General features: G+C 33.6%; 1 protein-coding gene across 12 annotated transcripts in view; it reads right to left on the bottom strand.

Moving 5' to 3' along the window:
* Positions 1-25196, bottom strand: part of LOC130890819 (protein daughterless) — a 53100-nt gene that overhangs the window by 15354 nt on the left and 12550 nt on the right. Inside the window, exon 1 of one of the 12 annotated variants that reach the window (XM_057795172.1) lies at positions 11301-11909. The exons of the other annotated variants lie outside the window; for them this stretch is intronic. Coding sequence (XP_057651155.1) covers positions 11301-11375 — 75 coding nt within the window. The 5' untranslated portion in view covers positions 11376-11909. Of the gene's footprint in view, positions 1-11300; positions 11910-25196 lie in introns of those variants that run through there. 12 annotated transcript variants of the gene reach the window in all.

The following is a 25196-nucleotide window of genomic DNA, read 5'->3' as shown; positions in this document are numbered from 1 at the left end:
GTTTTCATTGATTTGTGCACGGTGCATTGTCTTGGTAAAACAGCATTTACTTCTTCTTTAAATGATGCCGTTTTTCAGCTATTTCCAGGCAACAAGTCGGGTTTCTTACGATCAAACAGCTACAAACATCGCCCAGCATCATCAAATCGTTTTTGTTTCTGGATTATTGTGAGCTCGCAGCATATCCATATTAAGGAGCTTCGCGAACCCAAATATTCATTGATGATATATCCAACACGTTTATTTGATATCTTTAGGGTCTCAGCTGTCTCAATCAGCTCTACCTTAATCTTTTCGTCAGTGATATCCCCCGCCAACAGCGTGCATCGCGTTCGGTGCTCATTTCGTCTTAACAAACCATGGTTTTCCTTCGAAAGTCCGAATAATGTTTGTAAAACCAAGCCTTCGTTTCTATAGTTGTTTTTGCCAAAAAAAAACAAAACTTTATTGACATACCAAATCCATATTTACAAACTAACGAAAATTACTTCACTCAATCTCTACAGTCTCGATTTTTATTCGCTTTTCTGTCCCCAGACCACGGATTGTTTGAGAGGATCGAAACTCAAGAGGGAAAGTTTGTAAGAGTTCGTGAACGAAGCCACAATACATATATCAACTAGGTGGTGGTCATTAGGCTAAGTTCTTAAGAAGATTTTAAAATTTTGTCCTGCTCTTGTTCCGTATTTTGTCTCTTTGGGTGATGATTGCCCAAATGCTTTGAAACCACTGTTGGGATTAGAAGAATTGGACCAAGATCACTAAAAAGCATTCGATCACTTGAAACTGCTGTATATCTTCATTTTGTTGCCACCTTGTAAAAACCAAATAGACCCAGAGTTAACAACCCTGGCTACAACTCACAATCTAAAGCCTAAAGCTAAACGAGGCTGCGCTCCTATGTAACATACGCTGTGTGTAGTATAAACCTTTTGATATTTAAAAGAAAAAATTGCATGTACATGAGTAGTGATAGAAGAAGAAAATATTCTCTCATCTTGACTGTCATATTCACCAAACTGAGCTATGCATATGATTGCTCAACTGGTTGCGTAGCTTCGTCTAATAAGAGTCTGATAGTACGACAGCTGACAAATTTATACACTTGCCTTTTGAAGGTTAGGGCTCCATCCGTGTGTTAGCTTACCAAATATACGATTTTGGCGTTAGTAATTGAAATATATGAATAATATAAATGGTTTAAAGTGGGTCAGGATAAGTAAATCAGAATTATCGATTTGTAATACACTACATTCACCTAAAAATAAGAAAATACTAAGAATAATGAAAAATTCAGACTCGGACCGAAAAGCGATACGCCCTGAAATATTCTCGGAGTCATTACTATGAATGTGCGAAACACGAACGAATCTAATTTATTTCGGAACAATATTTATCGCTTTTACGTGACATTTGTATGCGTTTGATATGGAAGGCAGCATAAAATGTTCATAAAATATTAAAAGTCTTATAAGGAAAGATGATATATGTTATTTGGTAATGTCGATTTAATCAAAAGTACTACTACTACTAGTGACATTTGCCCGTCATAAATTATTTTTCGTACTTCGGTATCAAATCTGCATTGTTAATCGTTTCATAAACATCATTCGAATATAAGTCCCATAATCATTTAGCATCCTATTTCGTCGATTGCTGGACATAAACCTCTCTTAACCTAGACCAATCGGCTTGGTCTTGCTCATCTTGAATCTTGTTGAAAGATATCCTATTTAAATTGTCCTTCCATAGCACCGGTGGCAGTCCTCTGTTTTTGGATGCTCCATTCCTGGGACGCCATTCTAGTATTCCCTTCTTCTTCAACTACCATACACTTTGAAGCGTGTCCAAAAATTCTAATTTATTATTGCCGCAGTCTGAATGCCACACCAGTCTCTTATATTCCGTAGCCAGGAAAGTCGTTTACATCCTTTTCGATCTTTCCCGTTAGTATGAGCTTGAGATTTGAATATCTCCACATCCGCTCTCCTCAGTACTTCTTCATTCGTCATGTGCTCGATCCATGGGATCCGCAGAAGTCTGCGCACGTTTCCATTGCTTCTATTCTGTTTAAGGACCTCACTTTCAGGACCAGGTCTCCACACCATACAAGAGGATTGGCCAAAAATAACATTTAATCACCCTCAATCTAAGGCTTAGGGGGATTAGGAACTTATTAAACTTTGAAAAAGCTGTTTTTGTAATTGTTATCCGAATTTTAACTTCCTCGTCGCAATTCCAATTTTCATTTAACATATATCTAAAGTATTTAAATTTATTGACCACCTCTCTATGTTATTTCCATTGAGAAGTAATTGAGCTTCGCCGTGTTGTTGTCTGCTTATGACCAATCCGTCCAATTTCGTTGATAGAATTGACAAGCTGTTGTAGGTATTCTCCGTTGTCAGCTTTAATGCCTTTTTGATGGTCGTATGATGATGATGAACGTATATGTTAATTAGCATTGGTGAACGTATGCATCACTGACGGACTATCCTAAGTATCTGAAGGTATTCCGTAGTTACAGAGCCGCTAATTCGCAGTTTGATCCCCATACAGCTTTTGTATGTTCCTGATGACTTTACTATCAATATCAACATCCTTTACGATGTCGAACAGTAAGTCTTGGAGTCAAACGATTTTTGGTAGTCCAAAAAGCAAACGAAGACATGTTTTTTTTGATCATAGCATTTTGGAATTGAGTAATTTCACACAGAATAGTGCTTCCCTGGTACCTACTAACCTCTTTTTAAATATTCGTTTGTATATAATCTTCAAAAAAGCACAGTTTTGGCACTGGGTTTCTTCGGGATAGTCACAAAGGTGGATTTTACCAAGTCTAAGGGAAACTTGTATTACCTAACAATCTTGCAGTTTGACTAGTCCAGTTCCATTTTGAATGTGTGACTCTTTCAATTATATCCGTAACTTTTCTAATTCTTTTTAGTTTCGGATTTTATCTCTCCTAACGCCCTGAACGTTTTCGATCGCCAAAGCTCCTGGTGGTTGCGTACGTTTTTACGTAGTAGTCCACGGTACGTCGAGATATTTTTAATTCGGGTTTTCCAATCGTAAGCGGGGGTAGATAGATAACATTTTAAGAAGCTCAGATACTGTTATTTGTAGAAACTTGTTTATTCTATATTCAATACAACGCGTCGAGACTTGTCGTTGTCGCGCTGGCCACTATCCCGTCCGCAACGTTTGTTTAGAAGTACAAATTAATACAAATTTTCACAGATTTCAAACTTGTCGCAGGTAGAATGCTCTTAATGGTTTCCATATTATTTTGTCTTGTCGTTTGTAACCATTTTCGACTTGGTAATTTTTTCATAACATCAAGCCAGCAATTCTGAGCCATTGCTACTGTTCTTCTGGTCTATCTTACTGATTTTAATGATAATGATAACTCTCGTACGTCTCCTTTTTACTTATTAAAATCGAAATGGTTCAGTATCAAAAAGCATTTTATTACACTCTATTGTATTGTTTTTGAGATGGTTACGTACTTATATAAATGATCGGAAAAAAAATAAATTTTATGGGCGATAAAAATTTTTAAGATCGAAAAACCGCATTGATTGAGCCGTACAAAACTCGCGGTAGAAGAAAAAGTATATAAGAACTCGTAAATCGAATCCCTCGGAACCGAACAAGACATTCATAAATGATGACCGGACAAAAATCTGGCTATAAAGTCTCCCGTTTCGTAATATATAAGGAAAATAATGCTGAATGGTCGTTTAACTATCGAAGATAATAAATTTTCTCATATAAATTCGATACAAAATATATATGACTGTATCTGTTTCAGTTTTACCAACAGTAAAACTGAACGTTGTAAAATGTTTTTTTTTGCGCTAATATTTGTAGTAGAAATCAACTCAATTTAAAAAAAGTTGACGAATATCAAACTATTAAGAAGCCAGTATCGGTGTACAAACTGCCTTAAATACTAAATATGATCGTATTCAATAATAACAATAAATGAAGATAAAATCGGTAGAAAATGATATTAATGGTCGTTTACAGTCACATTAATATAAGATAAAAAAAATAGTGAAGATGGGATTGAAGTTGATAATCTAGAAAACTGATATAATTACGAAATATAAACAATTCATTGATGATGACGAAATTAATGATTTTAGAGTTCATAGTCTTAAATAAGGGACACTTCGAATCACTTAACTATTCGATTAACAGATCTTAAGAAATGAGTTTAGTTCCTATAATGAATGGTGAGATAATTTACAGAATATTATGTTCTGTGTGAAAATAACACCCCTACTCTATAACTCCAATTGTTAAACATGGAGATGGTTCTATGATGGTGTGGGGGTGTTGTTCATATGCTGTAGTAGGGATCTCTACATAATGGTTACCATTACATATTAAAAACGCAAGCTAACCCTTCTGGAATGCGTCTAATTGGCCGTAGGGATCCAAAGCACACATTTAAGCTTCATCTCAACTATTTAAAGAAAAAAAGAAAATAGTGGTGAGTTAGAAATCATGAAATGACTCCTACAATCTTTGGATCTAAATCCAATAGAATTTTCGTGGAATGAACTAGATCGGAAAGTTAGAAAAATGTATCCCACTTCTTTGGAAGGCTCTTAAACTTAAACCAAAAAGTTTGCTAGAAAAACTAATAAAAAGAATGCTACGTGTAGTTGCAAAATTAGTTAGATGTGATTTCTTTGTTGAAAAGAAAGTGTAGCATTATAAAATGAAAGAGATAAAATATGTTCATGATTTTAATCGTAGATTGATATCTTTTAATATTTTTGAAATAAAACTTGTTTTAACTTGATTTATTTTATTTTTAATAATTGTTTTAATAAATTTGCATTGTATCCGGAAACTTTCAATACATCGATTTCAAGATTTTTGTATCAGTTTTCCAGTTGTGCAACTTTCGATTCTCTATCGAAAGACATTCAAAAATCATACGATCGAATAAGAAAAGAGACAGTTCAACTTCTGATTCCGATTAATTAATTAAGTAAAATATAAGTTTACACCCTATATATTCATTATATTTATACAAATGTTATTTCATATGGGAATACTTAAGGTAAAACTTGTCTATTAAAAGAAGTGATGCGCTTGTGGATTACGATTGCTTCATCGTTTTAATACTCTCTTATTTATAAAAATGGACTATATATATATATTTTTTTTCTAAATTCCAATCGATTTTAGTGCGCACATATTTTACGTGTTAGTTTTTATTTGTAAAATGCGATTCCGTAATATCAATTCTCGGTAGAAGATTTCTCCCGCAAGCGACAAACGAAATTCTCGGTAAACGCAGCGATAATTAGAAAATAATTACTTTGTGTTCACTTTGCGCATTCTAGAAAAGCGAATTTAGCTTTTATTAAATATCTATCTCTCAGTACATTTTCTCGTATACGTATAAATATATTTATATGCAAGTTTTATACATTATTACCGAGATGCTTTCGTTGGAATTTGGTTCGTTAAAACATAATTTCAGTCGAGACAAGCTACTTTTTCAACTAATTTTCCCATAGTTTGAAGTTTTCTGTGAACTATAAATTACGTCTATATGCCACAAGGTGACTTATTACCACACAATTAAGTTGTTTTTATAAAAATAAACGTAGAAATCAAATTATTATTAATAAGAATTTTAGTTTGAAATATGTTACATAAATCGACATCGATGAACAGAAGTCGTAGGATTAACCAGTGCTAAATCATTTTATCGTAAAAAATGAAAGAAAATAAAGTATACGTATCATCACTGGCCCCATAATATACCACAAATAAAAAACTCGCTATGAAGGGGCGCGCGCCGCATAGCTGCAGAAGCCATTAGATCAAGTATATTTTGTTTATATTTGTCTGTTGCGTAATTTTGATGATGAAGTTAGCTAGTTAGCATTAGCTAAACTCCACCTAAGAAGAGACCTAACAAGCTTAAGTTTAACGCTAGCGGAAAACAAATGATTATGAAAGAAAATGACGACAAGACGTTATTTCCAAATATTTTTGGACTATCTTCCTCAAGTCTCCACCGAATCGTTCATGAGTGCAAAGCTAATCATTCAGTGGCCTACACAAAAATTTCAATACAAAAGACGAGGAAGGAACAGTTTATTATTAGAAAAACCAGAAATAATTGTGTGAAGGCAAGGATACCTGAGAAAAATTAACAAATTTCGCGGAGAAAATAGAAAAATTTACTACCTGGATGAAATATGGGTAAATGCTAAGGACAAGGTTCGAGTGGACTCTTCCATATAATCCAGAAGACAAGCATGCTTGGTGTTGGCAATAAGATGCTAGTTTTTAGCTATTTAAACATTATACTGTTGGTACAAGACCTCCAAATGGGGGTGTAAAAGAAGAGCATTGAATATATTTTCTGCTGGTGCTCTGACTCGGAGGAAAAACGACGTCAAATGCTTGGTCGATAAATTTTATGAAAAATGTTGACGTTTCAATTTACTTTGAAAATGAAATTAAAAATGTGGAAACTAACAATATAATCATCGCCCTCGTTTATGAAGTTACAGAAACTAATAGAAAGTTAACCTTCAGTCACAGATAACTTGATTATCATATATATGAATGATTTCTAAATTTTTTGTATTTGGTTCTGTCTCAAATATGAATTTAATTTATATAATAAAATTTATGTTTATTATTTCACGATTGGATTTTTCATCATGTTGATGAATTCTATTTTGAAAATATTGAGATGTTTGTCCCACATAAACGTTACTCAATTTTCTGTTATTTTAAACCGATTTGAATGAAATTTCAAACTCTAGTAAAAATAATTAAGTCGATTCTATTTTTTTTTGTAAAAGCACTCTGTATATCTAATTTACACACATCTTTTATAATATATCTAATGTCTTCCTTTTAACGCATGTTTTCAAGGATTAGGAACTCGACTATTATCCGGTAATCGCCCCCATACCGCTAATGTAACTGCTGCCCATGAATATTTATACCACCACTTTACTTAATTTTTTTTTTTATTTACAGGATGTGCCAAGTGTTTAACGTATTTTTAAAATTAATAAATTTTCTCATAGTTTAACAATTGATTGTTGAACGAAATTCTTGTAGTTTAGAACAAGTGGGGGTTGCATCCCCATCCTTAGATATAGAAGGGTATCTCTCTAAAGGCAGAGTAAATATAAAGAACGAAAATATGTAATTAGTATCAGTCAAAGGGAAAACTTGAACTTATTATTATCTTTCGAGTCTTGATTTTAAGAAACAAAACCACTTAGAAAAAATTCATGATTTCCAAACAGCATATGACAATAAATTGGATGATCAAAGGCGGTTAATAACATTGCCCAACACCGATGTACCGATACTTAGGGGTAGTGAGTTTCGTGGTCCCTATTTGCTCAAAGCCCTCGGATATATCATGGTCACTGCTGTTGCAGGATTTATCATTGTCCCAGCTCTTGTAAGACTTCTGAAATTGTCAAGTTACCCGCGACACGATTCATTCCTCGACATGATTGCTTCCGCCTTGGATTAAGCCCATAAAAACGAGCCGTTCTTTGCACCGGTCTCCTCCCTTATTTCCACCCGAGGAAGGCTGCCGCTGGGCCCCCTTACCAACGTCAATGTCCAACGGCTCCTTAAGAAATTACATCCACATGATAATGACTAGATACTTGATGTAATAGTTTCGTCTACAATCCGACTTAATGATCTTTTGAGCATCCTGGGCTGTTTACCATTTTGTTAGCTTACCTCTTATGGTACTGTAAGAACCGTAGCCTTTGTCGTACTCACAGAAGAGGTAATCGGTAGTTTCTTGCATTCCCTTGCAAGTTGCAGTGTTCAGGCAACATACCAGTAACCCTCCTTAGATCAACTTTGCTTGATCAAATGACTTTTTGAGTCCAAATAGCAAAATAAGAGGAATCTCTCCCAGATTGTTTATGGTATGTTTTCACCTGGTAAATTGAAGATTTGGTTCTCAAGCCATATACGCCTGCCACTGCTTGTCCATCTTTGATTTTCCGTGGTAATTGAGGATCTGATTAGTCACTGGTATCAATATTTTGGATCAAAATAGCCGTGAACAGAATTAAAATGAAATATCTCGGACCAAATTATAATATAATACGAATTCGTTTCATATTAATATTAAAATATAAAGAGATAACTTGATTTTTGTATAAATCAAATTTATCTCTTCTGTTTTAACGCAAAATGTTACAAGTAGACTGCTTGTTGCCCATCGTATCTATAATTTTATTTAAATACGTGAAAGGTCAAGGATATGTTTCCAATTTTTGTTTTACGTTGATTACATATTTATATAATACGAAATTCGGTTATTGAGATTTCGGTAATTTCGGGAAACTGGCTGTCCAGAGGCTTGTCCATAAAATAACGTCCCCAATGAATTTTCACAATGAAAAACATGTTTATTGGCATAGAATAATACATGTTTGGAAAGCTTAGATTTCCCTCTATCTTTCGACATAATCGCCGTTTAGATCAATCATCTTCTTCTTCCTCTTTCAATAGGACCAGGTCCTATTCAAACCTGCACTTTTGGCCCTCTTCCTGGATCTTCCTGAGAAGCTGAACTCCCGCTATCGTTTTTAGAGTTTTAGCCCATCTGTCTTCTGGCATTCTTTCTACGTGATTCCCCCAGAATGTTTTTCGTGCCCTGACCCATCTCACCACATCCTGTACGCAACTTTCTTCTCTTGATGGTTCGCAGTATTTTCATCTCTGTGATTCTCATTATTCTTTTTGTTGTTGCTGTCTCGGCTCTGGTTTCTGAGGCGTATGTCAGAAAAGGTCTCACACACGTTTTATAGATTCTGATCTTGCTCTGTTTGTTTCTTTGTTTCTCCACACTATATCTCTCAGACTGCCGAGACAACCTAAAACCTCTTCTTCTAGCTCTTCCTCGGTTATGAAATGTATCTCTCCCAAATGTTCTTTTGATTTCCTTTCTTCCAGTTCGCTGTGGCGGTACCAAAGCAACACGCACAAAACCCATCTAACAACGTTCCTTACGTCCGCAACTCCTTAGGAACTTTATTCGTGGACACGAATGTGCGAGTGTTAATAAGAAACGTGAAAATTAGTTCGAAAACCAAAATTTACTGTGGGTAAAAATAAAAGTCCAACAGAAGCGCGTTTTTCGTATACATACAATTATACAAGAATTTTTGACCAAGAAACAAGATTGCGGTGGTTCTAGTGTTAGCTTTATCTCCTCCTTTTATTTTCTCTTCCTCATAAAAAGACATTACAATTAATTCAGGCGTAAAAGAAGCTGAGCCTTTGTACTGAAAAGATAACTTCGATGCTATTAGATTTTTGCAGTTTCCCTGTAACTGGGTGACCTCTGAAGACCTCTGAAGACCACTATCTTCTTCTTTACTGTATAATATATCCAATGAATAAAATATCACAAACAAGTCTTCAACAGGCGAATGACGTCATTCACTGTAGTCCTCAGCGATGTTTCCACTTCCTGGAGCAATTAGTTTATGGAAATACCTTTACTGCATGTGTGGTATTGGTTTCAACTGTCTTTTTATCATTGAAACGCTATGATTAGTCTGGAAAAGAGCCAGGAAACTGTAGCTTAAAGATTTGGTGATATGTTAGATATTTTAGAAGTATGCGATGACGCATTGTCTTGTTGAAGAGCCCAATTACCTCATCCGAAGCTGTAGCCTTGTATCACTTTCATAATCGAAGAAAACGGTTCAAATTATCTCCAGTACTAATCTAACGAATTTTGACGTGTATAAATATTGTTTTTGTTGTCAAATAATCAATGATAATAATATCTTTATCAGTATTATTGTTGGTTATTGCCATTACGCTTACCAAAGATTTGCAGGTGACGACTACGCCTCCGAAGAAACCGTTGGAGATAAGATAGCAGGCGCAGTATTTTCATCACAGACCTCGTAAGAAAGAAAAATAGAAATGAACGTTTAGAATGGAAAAAACCTACTGGCAACAAGCCGTCTAGCTATTTATTGCGTAATCAGACGTGCTGCTGATTTACTAGGAAAACAAATTTATCTCTTGTATGAATTATTTATTAAATGAAATGTGATAAGACCAGCGTTGACCTATGATGCTTAGATAGCGAATTTATCATAATAGTTAAGAAAATAAATTATGATCTAGGAGAAATGAGACGTTCGATCATCGAAAAACAACGATATAGCACGCATAGTGTTATAGTATACATATTTATAGAAGAAATAGAGAAGAAACAGTTGGAGAAATAACAAATAAAAGATTCGAAACAAGATGGACAGAACAGTAAAGGAAATACGGGTCAAATAAATTTGTTTTTAGGTCCGATTTCATGGCTAATCCATAAATAATAGCAGTGATTACGACATCTTGCATACCTATAGTATGTGAACGAGCATTTTCCTACATTAGAATGAATTTTCCGCCGATGAAAATGGGAGTAGGGAACGACCATGCAGAAATCTCCACGTTTTCTCTTATGCAATAATGCGCAAATCTTTCTCCAGACTCGTTTTCTTCTATCAATACCAAGCTGGAACACGTAGACGGACTGCTCGGTGCACTTCTGATTGTCCAGCCACTCCTTGTGGTTCTTTGAAGTCTTATTTCTCTTGAACACCAGTAAAGGCCCGGTTCTGCGCATTCTCAAGCAAGCGCAGTATGTACCTTGCCTTTTTGGATCAAGGTTAGCTGTCTAAGTCTTTTCTGATTGTCGAGCCACTCCTTGTGGTTCTTTGAAGTCTTCTTCCTCTTGAACAACAGTGAAGGTCCGATTTCTGAGCGATGTACTGACAATAAATCGGTCATCTCTTGGTAAGAAAGGTAAACTCTGAAAACAGCAGAGAGATTCATGTTCAGCGCACTGGCCACTTCTCGCTGATTCTTGATGATGACCTCTTGAGTAGCTTGTTGTTGTTGTTGGGTCCGTTTTCAGGTAGAATTCTCGTTAGTTGTTGATGTTCAATGACCAATTGATAGAGGTGGGTCAAGTTAAGATAATCTTTTATAAGGATCAATTTTCGATATGGCTGGAGTGAGTTGAAGCTGATACCATAAACTCTAAGATTTTAATTTCGTCTTCAGTTATTTCGTCAGTGACTTGCGATTGCAGTGGTTTTGCATTTTTTTACGCACGAGATCAAAACATACAAAGAAATGTTGGTGAATGGAAAATCCGCTGCTGAGTTAAATTACATTAACCAACGTAATAAACTTCGAATTATTGATGATAAAGCAGTGGGTTGAGGTATTTAAAACGTGGTACTCACCCCGCTATCGGGATTTCCGTATCTCCAATAAGAATTAAACTGCCCGCCCAAATAACAATGCCTTTGAAAATCCATCGCGCACAAAAAAAACACTGTCTTTTAACAAAATTAGATCATGATTTAACAGATAACGGATTAATAGTTTGATCACAAAAAATTAAATACGCAACAGACTGATTGGCATCGAGCGGGTATGCACCGCATTCCTCGTTGAATAATTATTAGATTATTTATAACAAAAGCAATTGCAGTTTGAAGTGAAACTGGTTGTCCTTCGATTATTATTGCTTCTGAGAAAAAGAAAAGGAAACTGAGTAACAATGTTTGTTTTTTTTTTATAAAATTCGAATGACGTTTATTCTTCTATACCCTCGAAATTGACACAAACGGTGAGAATAAAAAAATATTAATTAATTAATCGACACAACACGACCCACGATATTTTTCATTACACTTGGTATTACCGAACCTTGTAACGTATACGCAAGAATAAACTGAACTCCCTGTGTATTAAAATATCCGATAGAAGTGATATTCCCCTCTAAGTTTTCGGTCGCCACCGCCGCCGACATCGTTTCGATGCGATATAGTCTAGTTGGGAGACGGCTTCATGCGAGACTGCTTGGCACTGGACTTTTAAATGGTTTTACATTTATGACGGTGTCCGGCGTGACACCTGAACACGTGAGATCGAAGTCAACAGGACAATGAAAACCTTGTGATGCTTCAAAATATTTATTTCCTTACTCGATTCATTATAAACAATTGAATGAATGATAAAAGCCATTTTGGAGGCTTAGTTTCTCTTTGATAATCGTTCAAGGTGAGTCATGGGGACATATATGTACAGGGTGTTTCCAAATTCAAAAGGTGGTTGCTCGTATAAAATTTAGATGGGTCTTTCATATAACAAAACTTCCTCAGTCCACCCCTTTCATTATTGACAGTTTCTATAAGAGAAAGCTATTCCGACTAAGGAAGACAGAATGGCAACGATTTCTCTATCTTCCGAGGTTCCAAGCTCTGTTCTGCGCATTCTCAAGCAAGCGCAGTATGTAGCTGGCCTTTTTGGATCAAGATTAGCTGTCTAAGCCTTCTTCTGACTGTCCAACCTCCCCTTGTGGTTCTTTGGAGTCTTGTTCCTCTTGAACACCAGTAAATGCCCGGTTCTGCGCATTCTCAAGCAAGCGCAGTATGTAGCAGGCTTTTTTGGATCAGGATTAGCTGCCTAAGTCTTCTCTGACTGTCCAGCCTCTCCTTGTGGTTCTTTAAAGTCTTGTTCCTCTTAAACACCAGTAAAGACCCGGTTCTGCGCATTCTCAAGCAAGCGCCGTATGTAGCTGGCCTTTTTGGATCAAGGTTAGCTATCTAAGTCTTTTCTGATTGTCGAGCCACTCCTTGTCTCGAACGAGAGAGAAAACGAATATTGTCGGCACCCAAACTTTCGGACGTTTTATCCCATACTAACTGTGAATATAGGAGTATTACATATATGGATATTACCCTTACAAAATGGTGACCAAAATTGAGTTTTTTTAAGTTTATTTTTAAATTTTTTCACTACGATCAAGTATTGGAATGGCACTAATTAAATTCCAGGACCGGCTTTGGAAAGATTAATTAAGGGATTCCTATTGAATTATGCACCCTGTATATTTTTTAAACGCACTAAGTGGATTTCAAACAACACTACGTGTTTCTCGGGATCAATTTTGTTATAATTTTTTTTTGTCGGACTTGTAAATTAATCAGTTTTTGAGATATGGCCGACGGCCGTTCTTAGTCACCCACCCAAAACTTTCATTTTTTATTTCGTCCTGTATGAAATTTTAATTATAACGTTGCTCTGTTTTTGTTTAACACTAATTTATAAAAAAATTTAAAAAATAGTACCATTCGCCCGACTTTTCAAGATGAACTTATTTTCTTTGGATAAAAAAATAAACATCTCGATCTAATGGTTTATTTTTAGTACATCGACGAGTATTGATCATGAATATAATACAAAATGACGTTTTTTTTAATTACGAGGGTAGAGACAAATGTTCACATCAGTTATTTCTATATTCTAGAATTTTATAAAAAGTAAAACCTTATTATAAACGAAAATCGTCCTTCGTCGTAGATCATTTGTACATCGCTAAACCCTCACTTTTTGTTTTTTAAGCGATGATTGTGGATCTACCCGCATTTCTAGAAATTTATTTTAGTACATCTCGCCACCTACCATCTACCACCCTAGAAATCTGAATCTTTTAAATCGCGGCAACATTCGAAAGATTAACAATCGATATCGAAATGGATTTTGTCGAGTAACGCGAGGTGATTAAATACTTACGTTCAAAATAAGACATAGGTTATGTCGTGAGATTAGATGAACTTTCACCAATAGCACAATACTACCACATATGAAAATGTTAAGGTCTACTACCCAATATTTTACTGTTGGTAACGAAGGAGCAGTCTCACCCGAGTAGAATTTGGCTAAGCTTTTATATTGGTTGGTGTTTCAAATAAAGGATTTTCCATGTTTACAAATTCACTGAGATCGTTTACTATTAATGGCTGCCAAACAATCACTAAACAAAATGGCGTTTTCGAGCTTTAGTATTTGTCAAGCAACTACCGCTATCTCTTAGTCACGCCAGGTACTTCTGGAGCATCGTCGAATGGAAAAATATAACTAATAAGGAATATAGAAACCTAATCAAAAAGGATTTATCGCTAAAATATAATAAGGACGTGCTTAGGAGGTGTAAAGATAGAAAAGGACAAACTCAATGTTTATTAATATATTTTTTACTCAAATTTTTTCACATCAATCAAAATATTATACATACCATAAACATTAATAAAATATTAAGAATTGATTACCAAACATTCTTTTTTTTTTGTTCGTCGAAAATATTTTCACCGATTTAGATACCTTAATACTGGCAACGCTGCAACCTTGACTTATCTATGTGCCAACGACATATATTCATGGGTTTTTATGCACGAAAGCATCTGTCGTGTGCTGGTTTTTTTTTCTCAACTATCTTAAAAATTATTCGAGAAAGAATTTTAGTACGTGACCATTGGTGTAGCATCATCCTGTATAGATTTCTAAATATTATGAAAGAGAACGGAATCACCATAACAGGTCAACTGGTTCTGACACGACAACCGACAATAATTATAATATTTTGTAATATATCAAAACTAGTATTTACACGATAATGGTGGGTGTCTCCGTTCAACTTTCTAATAATTTTTAAAAACCATTCAACAGAGAATATATCGATACCTACGTGTGTAAATTTCTCAATTCTTCTTATAAATTATCGTGAATAAGTGTTATTGATTTTATGCTTCTTTTTAAATAAATAATATTTTTTTTGGATATCTCTGATATTTTCGATCGTAATTGAATTTTTTTTTAATTAAATGTATGGTTTCCTAATGCAGTTTTTTTGTATAGATGACTTCTCAATCTATTTTCTAAATATTGAGATTCCTGTCCCATGTAAATAAGATAACAAAGAAATAAAAAATCCATTTATGATCAACAGAAACCTAAAAAATTCGAAAAAATTCATATGAAACACATCTACAAATTCTTTTCCCGGTACCTAACTTTTTTTCAAGGATTTTTAAATTTTTATTATTCAATCTATGTTTTTGTTTGTATTTTATGATTGGGTGGTGCATTTGATTGTATAGATGACTTCTTAATCTATTTTCGAAATATTGAGATGATGATCAACAAAAACCTAAAAAAATTGAAAAAAAATCAAATGAAAAATATCTATAAATTTCCTCAATAAACAAAGACCTATAAAATTTGAGGAAACGTACAACATGAATCAAAAACTAATCTATGAATTTATAAAGTAATCAGGCAGAATCGACCTTCGACGACAGATTGAGGTTTAACTAGAGAGAAAAATAAGTATCCTAATTTCGACAGATCCATGGATCCATCATGTTGATTTTCGCACGAAAACTTCAAAGTTTTGATTTTTGTTTCATTCGTTGCTTCTCTGAATATTTGAGTGTCGATTTTTTCTATTTTTGAACCACATTTTGCTCCTTTAGAATGTTGCCAACTTCGCACCTACACTCAAATAGTGTCATAACTCAAAAAATTAGAAAATCTCTTTCATTGCATAATTTCGATTGCGACAACTGTGTCAGTTTTTGAGACATCATCCGAAAAGTGAAAAATGAAGTTGGTATTAATTTAAAACGCTTACTACTCGATAGTTTGTTTTTGGAGGTGCGATATATAAATTTTCGAAAACTGACTCTTAGTTTTGCGTGATCCCCTTCAACTTCTACATTAGAGCATTAGAATGTAGAATAACCAATAACCAGTCTCGTTATTTAATAGCCAGACCTCGTAACTTACATATAGAAGTAAAAAAACATAAATTTCACTCAAGAAATTACATTTATCGAGATAACAATACAAATGTACGTACAAAAAAAATTCTTGCCTCATACATGCAAAGCTGACCATATAAGTTCCACATTAATTAATTATATATATGGTAAGCAGTGAAATCACTGACCATTTACTTGGTACATAGTTTATAGATAAAATATCTTGAAACAAAGCTTCAGTTGTATCCAGGGTTATTCTTTATTGGATTTTACTTTAAATGGTTGTGGTTCTATCGAAGTATATACAGTTTCAAATTGAAAATTTAATTAGCTGATTTTCCAAGGTATTTTTCTCATCTATACATTAACAAAAAGTTCAAACCGATCTTCCAAACCTCAACAAAAGAAACAAAAATACCATGTGATCAAATTGAAAAAGGATAAAAAACAACTTAAACGTACCAAAAAATAAACAAAAATAAATTGGGCTCCATTTCCCAATCCTAACCTTATTTTAACATGCTTATATTAGCTTTACTTGTATGTAAGGTTATCTGTAACTCTTCCTTGGACTGAGAGCACATTAATTGAATTCGTTAGCCGAAAAAGCTAAGACATCAACCTCCAGATTCGCCGGTCGTGGGTTCAAATCTCGTTAACGCTGTAAAAACCAAATTTCACAACTGTCTGCCCTCTGTCAGAGATTTACAATACTACTTGCATCAGTTTTACTTTAGAATTTAACACTTTCAATTCTATTATGTTTTTCTTAATTCTTAATTTATCCAAACCGTTGTTCAAGGGTGGGTTAAATTTATACACTGTATTACTTTACTAATTTATTTAAACATATAATCAAAAATTGTACTTTATTTAACTTCACTAATTACTTTTCTATTTCGTTTCGTTCAATTTGATTTTCTAATATAAATTAAACTGTCACCGCTAAACAAGTTCGAAGTTATATCAGAAAAGATATTTCTAGAAGTCTAGAAAGTAAACAAACGAAAACAAATTAATAACAAGACCTTAGTTCTAGAAGAATAATATAAACAACTCGCCGCTGTTTATAAAAGATGCCGCGAATTCGCCAAATTTTAGAATTCCATTATAACCGAACAGAACCGGTTCTACGGTCCATGTCTTAGACGAGTTCGTAAAATTTTATTTTTGACAATAAATCGAAGTAGAAAGTGAAAAATAAATAACACGCTTTCAAAACACTTCAAACTAATTTTTTTTAAATAGGTTTGAAACAATAATGAATTAAACTTTTTATTTTTTTGTTGTTTAAAATGTATTTTTTAGTTTTTTAACAATATTTCTAATATTTCAGTCGTAAACAATCGGGAATTCACTCTGTATATAGTTCGAAAGCTGTTTTTATATTTATAAAATAATGACCTTACGTCCGTTTTCAATGTCAAATAACAAAAGAAAAAAAAGTATTCAGCATTTATCCTAAATGTCAAAATGAAACAATGTAGGTAAAAAAAACGTTGGATTTTTTTGTAATTACGTATCTAAAAATAAAGAATCATCGGGAAGGAATTTGTTAACGCAGACAACAACCAAATGACAAAATACCTATGATTTATGGTTAATATTATAATATTAACAAGACTAATAATACGAGGTATATCCAAAAAGTAACTTCCGCTAAACTAATTTTCTACATAAGGGTGTGGGGGACAGAATATCCGTACATTTTTAGACAGTTTAACAAATACAGTAGGCGTTGACTGAGAATGTTATTATTTCCCAAGATTTGGCAGTTTTTAAATGCCCCAAGTAACTTATGTAACAAAAGTTTTTCTAGTGCGATTTCGAAACAATTAAATACGAGGATAGTTCCAGAAGTACCTGGCCTGACCTAGAGATGCCGATAGTTGCTTGAAAAAAGTTAGGATCAGACGGATTTTTTGTACCCACACGTATATTTTTCAAATAATCGTTGAAGTTTTGACCGCTAATGGAAAATCTCAGGTGTAAGAAGAGATGAAAGTCGCTAGAAGCGAGGTCCGGGCTGTTCTGAGGATGATCAATCACATTTGAGCAAAATTCGTTGTCGCGTTCGCAGGGTGAAATCGGGCATTGTCGTGGAAAAAACCAGCAATGTTTCACGGCGCTGTATACCACAGCGCAAATTCTTAGTGATATTTTTCAATGAAATTATTACATCGAAGAATCTAAAGAGAGAATAAAACGAATTTAAAAAAATTATCAGCTGAGAAATTTTCCCACCAAGTCTGTTAGGAAAAAATCAACAACAATAAATACCTCTAGCGTTCCAATGAATGTGAATAAAACTGAATTGCAAGGAAATGAAGCAGTTCGGAATTTTAACTATGTCCGTAGTCATTAACTTACTATCACAGCTCGGGCTTCAGTTCGTTCTAGTTGGAAATAAATCAAAACTAAAAAATAGAATATAATATTTCTAAAAACAACACATTTTTGAAATTATTCACTGTAAAATACGAGATTTAAGCGCAATAATAACTTTCTATGTTGTTGAAACTAGATGTGCGGAAACAAAAAAGAATAATTTGTTGCCAAATCGGGCACGTATTGTGGCATATCAACACGACTATAACATCACTCAATAAGTCGTGTGACTGCCACACAGATGGCGCTGCCATTGTCAAATCCATATGACGTTTATGAAGTACCAACTCTATTAGTCAGAAAAAAGTAACAGCCCTTTAAGTGAAGGTACTTTTGTTAAATAATTTCGTGTCTTAATGTGAAACAATATTGTACAAGCTCAGCAATGGCTTCAAAAGAACTATTTGTTATTGGTTTGCTCAATTTAAACGTGGTGGTACAGACACCGATTTATAATTATGCATTTCGATCAAAAACGACGCGTTGATGATTCAGAGCAGTATTTGGACATGTTTACACGTAACCAGACATATGACATTGATACAACAGTTCACTCTAGAATCAAAATCTAAGTGGACTGCAGTTGGTGAACCAGGTTCGAAGCCACAACAGGCAGCTGGTAAGGTTATGGCTTCAGTATTTTGGGATGCGCGTGAAATATTATTCATCGACTATCTCCAAAATGGAAGACAATCAACAGAGAAAACTACATAGAGTTTTTGAATGCGAAAATCGAGGAAAAACGGCGTTAGTTGCGGTTCTCAATTGTTAATAGTTATAGTAGTATTATATATAATTTTTTTCAAAAACTACCACAGTAAATAAACGATTGCAACCATCAACACATCTATACATATTAAAGATGAGTTTGAAGTAGTAAATTGAATGAAAAAGTAAAAAACACTGAGAAAAACACTAAAAACTTGAAAAGTGAAAAAGCATGGGGTGTTTTCTATGACTAATTTTGTGTTATTTTAACAACCCCATTATTTTATTGTTTACTCCCCTTGTTTTCAGATCGAAAAAGTGGATAATTGAGAATAAATAGTTTTTGGATGCAATTTAAAAAAATTCTTCACGTTTTCTAGATCAGAAAGAATAAGCATCCGAATTCGACGTCGTAGTGTCTATGTTTCGAGGAACCTAACAAAGCATCTCGTCGATTGAGGGTCTTGAACGATTTTATCAATACGGTCGAAGGGAACGAAAAGCAGAAAATAAAGTCAGTGGATGAATAAATTATAATCAAAGAGAAATCTTGGAATAAAATATTTCTCGTGACCTAAATTTGCCGGAAAATCAGAAAATTCTACAATTTTTTGTTGAGTTGAATCAATAATATTGTTTATATCATATGCAGTGTGTCTATTCGAGGAGAAACTGTTATTCTAGTTACAAGATGGCTTCCAGGAATACGTGTTCTGATATTCTGATATTACATGAAGTAGTAAAATTCTTTACTTTTGTCGTGGAAATCGAAACTGTCATAGTCATTCATATAGGAATAGATAATGTATAAATATATTGGAAAATAGTACTAGTGATGATTTTTCCATCATTTATAACAAAAATGTCACTATCGCGAACAAATTCCGAACAAAAAAAGTACACAGTGTTCAAAAAATATTCAAAAACCTACACCTAGTTTGAAAATCATATACTAATAGTGATAGAAATAAAGCCCAAAAAGAACAAACGGGACTCGAGTAGACGATGTAAATGTCGGTGGTCACCCTAGGCACCAGGTACCTCGTAGACCTCTTTTATCGTGATTTCGTGTTCCGAGACCTCGAAAATTGAACTCATTTCCTACAATATTTCCTAAAATTATAAATTTCTCACTTTTTGACCATTCGAGATGTATTTATGCCTTGTACAAATTCAATTTTCATTCCTTTTTTTTACTTATTTCCTGGACTCTAAACAATCGCAAAGAAATTTCGGCTTTTCTTTTACACCACCACTCAAAATTACACTGTCTGACGCGCGTTTTGATAACCAATTCATTCATCATCTTCAGAACCTGAAAGTAAACTAAAAACTAATGACTTGACTGTTTATACTAAATAAACCTTCTTCCGCGAAAATTAATTCTAGCGGGAAAAACTAATTTTTCATTCATTCTTTAACTACTAGTTTGACATTTTTAATGGCGGACGTATTTATAGCGTGTTGTCATCCAAGTGCTAGTTGAGTTGTTTTTCATTTTCTATGACTTTCGCCTCGACTTTTGGTGATGAAGCACCGTATTTCGCTGGTTTTCCGAATTTAACTATCGTCGCACTTCGCTGTAGAACGAATTTCGCGCCAGAATACATCGATGCTGTCTTTCAAGACGAGCCAAATCCAACGAAAGTTGTTCGCGCACCAAGTACTTCGAAGTGTCTGTTTTTTCAGAATAAATGTACACGTCGTCACCGTTGGACGATCAATTTTGAATGGTACACAAGCATTTGTTTGCCAGAAGTGTTCAAAAGCATCAGGGAAATCAATCGCAGAAAACGAATCATTCTTCACCACAACATCAGTTTATCAAAAATGTTTTTGAACAGTCAAAGCAATCGAATTGATGGATCATCCGCTGTATAGTCCTTGTTTGACACCCAGTGATTTTTCCTTATTCTCCCAGATCCAGAACAACGTTTTCTTACACCTGAAGAAGCGATTAATCACATGTTTTGGAAAATGGAAAAAATGCTTCGACAATTAGTTGAAAATCTTGCAAAGACATATTTGTCTACCTCAAAATTTGAGTAGCAACCCTCTTACAACAGACAATACGAAGTCAGTGACTGATTTCATGAATAGAAAATGAAGGGCGACATTTTGAATTCCTAGGACGCCATTTTGAATACCTGAGACGCCGTTAATTATGTAATCAGTCATCTAAATTGATAATTATTTGTTACATGATTAATTTGATGATTTGTTCTCACCTACGATTCCAAACTTCGTTTCATGATATATCACTTGAAATTGATTTTTTTCTACTGCATTTCAATTCGTTTTTTGATCGCACGAAATGGTGGAATCGCATCGAAATTGTCGGGGTCTCAATAATTTTTTGCACGTAAATTTATCTTCAAATCTCATGTGTTTATTCCCATATTAGTAATTTGAAAAATTAGGTTTCTCATTGCATGCGTCGAAAATATTATAGTTTCATCGATAGTAATGAACGGTTAATTGGGAAACATATTTGGTGGATAATAATAAGGTGTTTAATTAGGAGGAACGTTATGCTACCTAACGGGTTGGTTTTATATCTAATTGGGTGATTAGACAAGTTTTTATTGTGGTAGATTGTAGATAAAGTATGTTCAAATTGCTTGAACTGTCGATGTTATAAATTGTTATAAAGCAGTTCTGTATTATTGGTCAGCAGAAAAGCAGTTAACTATATAAGGAATTGACAAATGACAGATTTTATGTATACTACGTACTCCAGCTTCTGTTATTTACGATTTTAGCAGGAAAAACTCATGCTACTTTTCTCCAAGAGGAAAAAATTGACGACGATATCAACTACATAGGTAATTTTACCGAAAAACATTACAAAGTCTTAAATCTATTCCGCAAGACTGTAAAAAGAATTTTGATGAAGCTAATCCAGTTTTAAAGAAAAGCTAATACCCATTTCCACAGTAAAAGTATAGAATTTGACTAGTTACTAGCACCGGTGAGAAATTGACATGTGCGTTCAAATCAAATAAACGCATCTTATCATTTCAAAATATCAAAGAAGATTCCTAATACCAGTTTTTAAAAAGACTAAATTTCTAATGAAAAAAAAACTTTTTAATTCAATTTTAATCCCGTTTTTAATACGTACAGATACGTTGATGGTTGCATCTCGATTTTGTGAGTCTAGAACTTGTGGTGGTTATTAAGGGTCATGAAAAGTCAATATGAACTAAGTTGAACCGACGTGAGGATTAGGTTGATGGAAACCAAAATTTCACTGTTAGTGATAATTCTAAACAAATTGTATTTAGTGTAATTATTGGGAGTCGGCATAAGACATAAGCGTTATCCTTCAACGTATCAATAAACTACAAACTGCGTGCTTACGTGGTTCTACGTGGTACTTAAAGAAATTTATGAATTCTGGCAAATCTAATGAGGATAATCAGATATTTTGATCAAATTTCTGCATTTTCGTTGATTCTAAATATTTTCTTTGGGAGCTACCAAAAAAATCGGGGTTCTATATAACCAACAAACATCGATTTAGATTTTTTTCTTCCCTACATTGTCGTCATTAACCCTCAATTCTTGAATGCAATAAAACTCGACCGTTGTCTTTCCTAAAGTCGTTTTCGACCTAGTGGACGTTCTCGCTCTCCTTCATTCGGGATAGAGGAGAGAAAATGAATAAGTGCAGGACCGTAATATACCTCAAACCCAATAAAACAAGAAACTTATACCAAAATACACGTGGGAAGTACATGACGAACGAATGGTGAACGTTTTCAGTGAATTTATAAACATCCGTTAAAGCAATGAACAAAATTAATGAACTGAAGTTTGAATTGCTAACTCATACACCTTATTCGCCAGATTTAGTCCTTTCGGATTATTTTCTGTTCCCAGACTTAAAAAAGTATGAGGATAGTATAAGTATATGGCTATTTTGAGGAATTTAGGTATTGAACTTATTAAACACCGCTTCCAAACCATTTTTGTTTTCGTTGTTGGGTCAGATCTTCATACAAAAAAATCCTTCTTTTCAGTTTCTAATACTTCTGCTCCTTTTAAAACTAGTAATTCTTCTTTGAAATGTTTTAATTATCTCGAAACGGCGAGTCCTGTACTGTTACCAAAGACTTAAATCTACTTACCACCGACATCCCTTAAAATTGATTCTATCTCGGGGATAATTGAGTTGTCTCTTATGGCAGATCATTCGGCTCGTAAACTCGGAATATCCCGGAACGAAGTTACCATTTAGAAATTTACTAGGGTACGTCGATTTGTGTGTTAAACGGAAATTAGAACGTTTTCAGGATTCACGGAAAGATATTAGCGCAATATAAAGTTTAAATAAACTTTTTTATTGCATTTACACTCGATTTATCTACTTATTAGAATCTAAATTCATCAGTATCAAAACAAGTACGAGGAGATGTACGTCGAAAGTTTCTATTGTGTATATTATAAATTACTGAGCTGAGATAATTTTTTCGAAAAGTTTTGATAATTTTTTTGTAAAAATCTTAAGATAAACACAACTTTTTTTTAACGTTTAAATGTTTACTCAATACACGTATAAATCTTCTGTGTTCTAAAAAGATTTGTTTATGTTGAGCTCGTTAAAACTGACAAAACTATTAAAGTATTATTAAGATAAAGAAGAGATCACTGACTTCGTATTTAACTAGCTTAGTTAGAAGTTTATTATAAACAGTTCGGATCGAAAATAGTAAAGAAAATTGTGGAAATTACGTTTCGTGATATATGATAGTACGTGTACCACAAACAATCATAAATAATTTTTAGTTTCTTTATAAGGAAAGAAAGTAATGACTAATTCATTGTATTAAAAAAAAAAACTTTCTCATTATATACCAATAAAAATAGATTTATATGAGATGAAAAAAAAAGAGAATCGTCTAAGGTATATTTTATGTGAAAGAAATGTTTCATTTTGATCTAAAACTAATGCGCATGTCTTTATTTGCTTGTCATTTGTCATCTCATGGTGTACAAGGAAAAAGAAAAAACTGCAGACCACGTCATCTGTCCAGAACACTTGAGCAAGCCTCACAGTTTACCTGGTGACGTCAATAGGTTAAAACCAGCGCGTTCTACTCACTAAACTGTTCGTTAACACTTGCACATTAAACTATTCACTAACACTTATTATCTAATTCATTTAAATAGCACTTTTCACTATCCCGATGTGTTTAATATGACATCAATTAACTCTTTCCGGTTTTTAGAGATTTGTTTTATGTATTATAATTTTTTAGAATATTCGATTTCCTAGAAATCTCTATTTTGACGTAAACAAACAAAAAAGGTCTTCTCTATAAAAACAGGCTGCCATAAAGTATAATGTGAATATCAATCAAAGACTTCGTAAGAGTGAGCACGATGTGCTTTGGGACACGACAGGCCTTTGTACTTAATGTTCCTTGGTCGCCAACATCATACTAGGAGCTTTTGTCACTAATAAATAATTAAATATTAGATTTTTGTGCCAAATTTAATCATGAAGACCAATAACATTATACAGAGACTTGATAATTGCAGAATTGATAGCTAATCCATATATGATAATGAGAAACTTTGGTGGTCCATCCAAGAACATTCGCAATAATTATTTGGGTCCTCATAATCAGTTCGAAGAGAACTCGCCAAGAGGTTTTGGTTGGAAATTCTGTAGCGTAACACTGATTATCATACATAGAATGGAAAACATAAAATATGTGTTCTGCCAAAGAACATAGTCAGAGTAAAAATTGCTGTTGTTTTGTGAGATAGGTGACATTTTTTTAAATGCATAATTTTTATATTTATACATTTATAAATATTTATATATAAATGTGGATTTTCTAAGGGTCAATTAGATGAAAAAAATTTTAATTTAAAATCTGAAATATGGAGAAATATATAACTTTATAAGATGCAATTTTTCCCAGGAAGCATACGTCGTGTATATCTAACTTTTAGTGAAGAGAATAAGACAAAGAAAAAATTGTCTTTTACTGTTGGTGCTTAGACTATTATCATAGAAAATCCTTTGTACATAATATTCCCTATGTAGGTTATTCATTAGATTATTTTATAGATAATAATTAGTAATAGTTTTAAAAAAACTTGAATGCAAAACGAGAACCAATAAGAAAGGAATTACGAAACTAAAGATATTTCATAATAATCTATCTCGGTTAATTAAACTGGTCTGGTAGCGAAAAAAGAAAAAAAAATAAAGAAATTCTGAAATAACCAACTGCAAATATCTAATTATTTTATTATTAGAATTATTTATATTGATTTGTCATGTAAACATTCTAAAATGATAACGATCGCTTCGTTTAACAACTTTAATATTGAAAGTAATAAATAATTTAAAGAATAGGAAATTGAATTGGCGACCAGTGGCGGAACTACAAATTATTTCGTAATATAAACTGAGGT

Source organism: Diorhabda carinulata, chromosome 2, assembly GCF_026250575.1.
Source record: "Diorhabda carinulata isolate Delta chromosome 2, icDioCari1.1, whole genome shotgun sequence".
In the NCBI taxonomy this organism is placed as follows: Eukaryota; Metazoa; Arthropoda; class Insecta; order Coleoptera; family Chrysomelidae; genus Diorhabda; species Diorhabda carinulata.
This window is presented reverse-complemented; position numbering and strand designations above follow the sequence as displayed.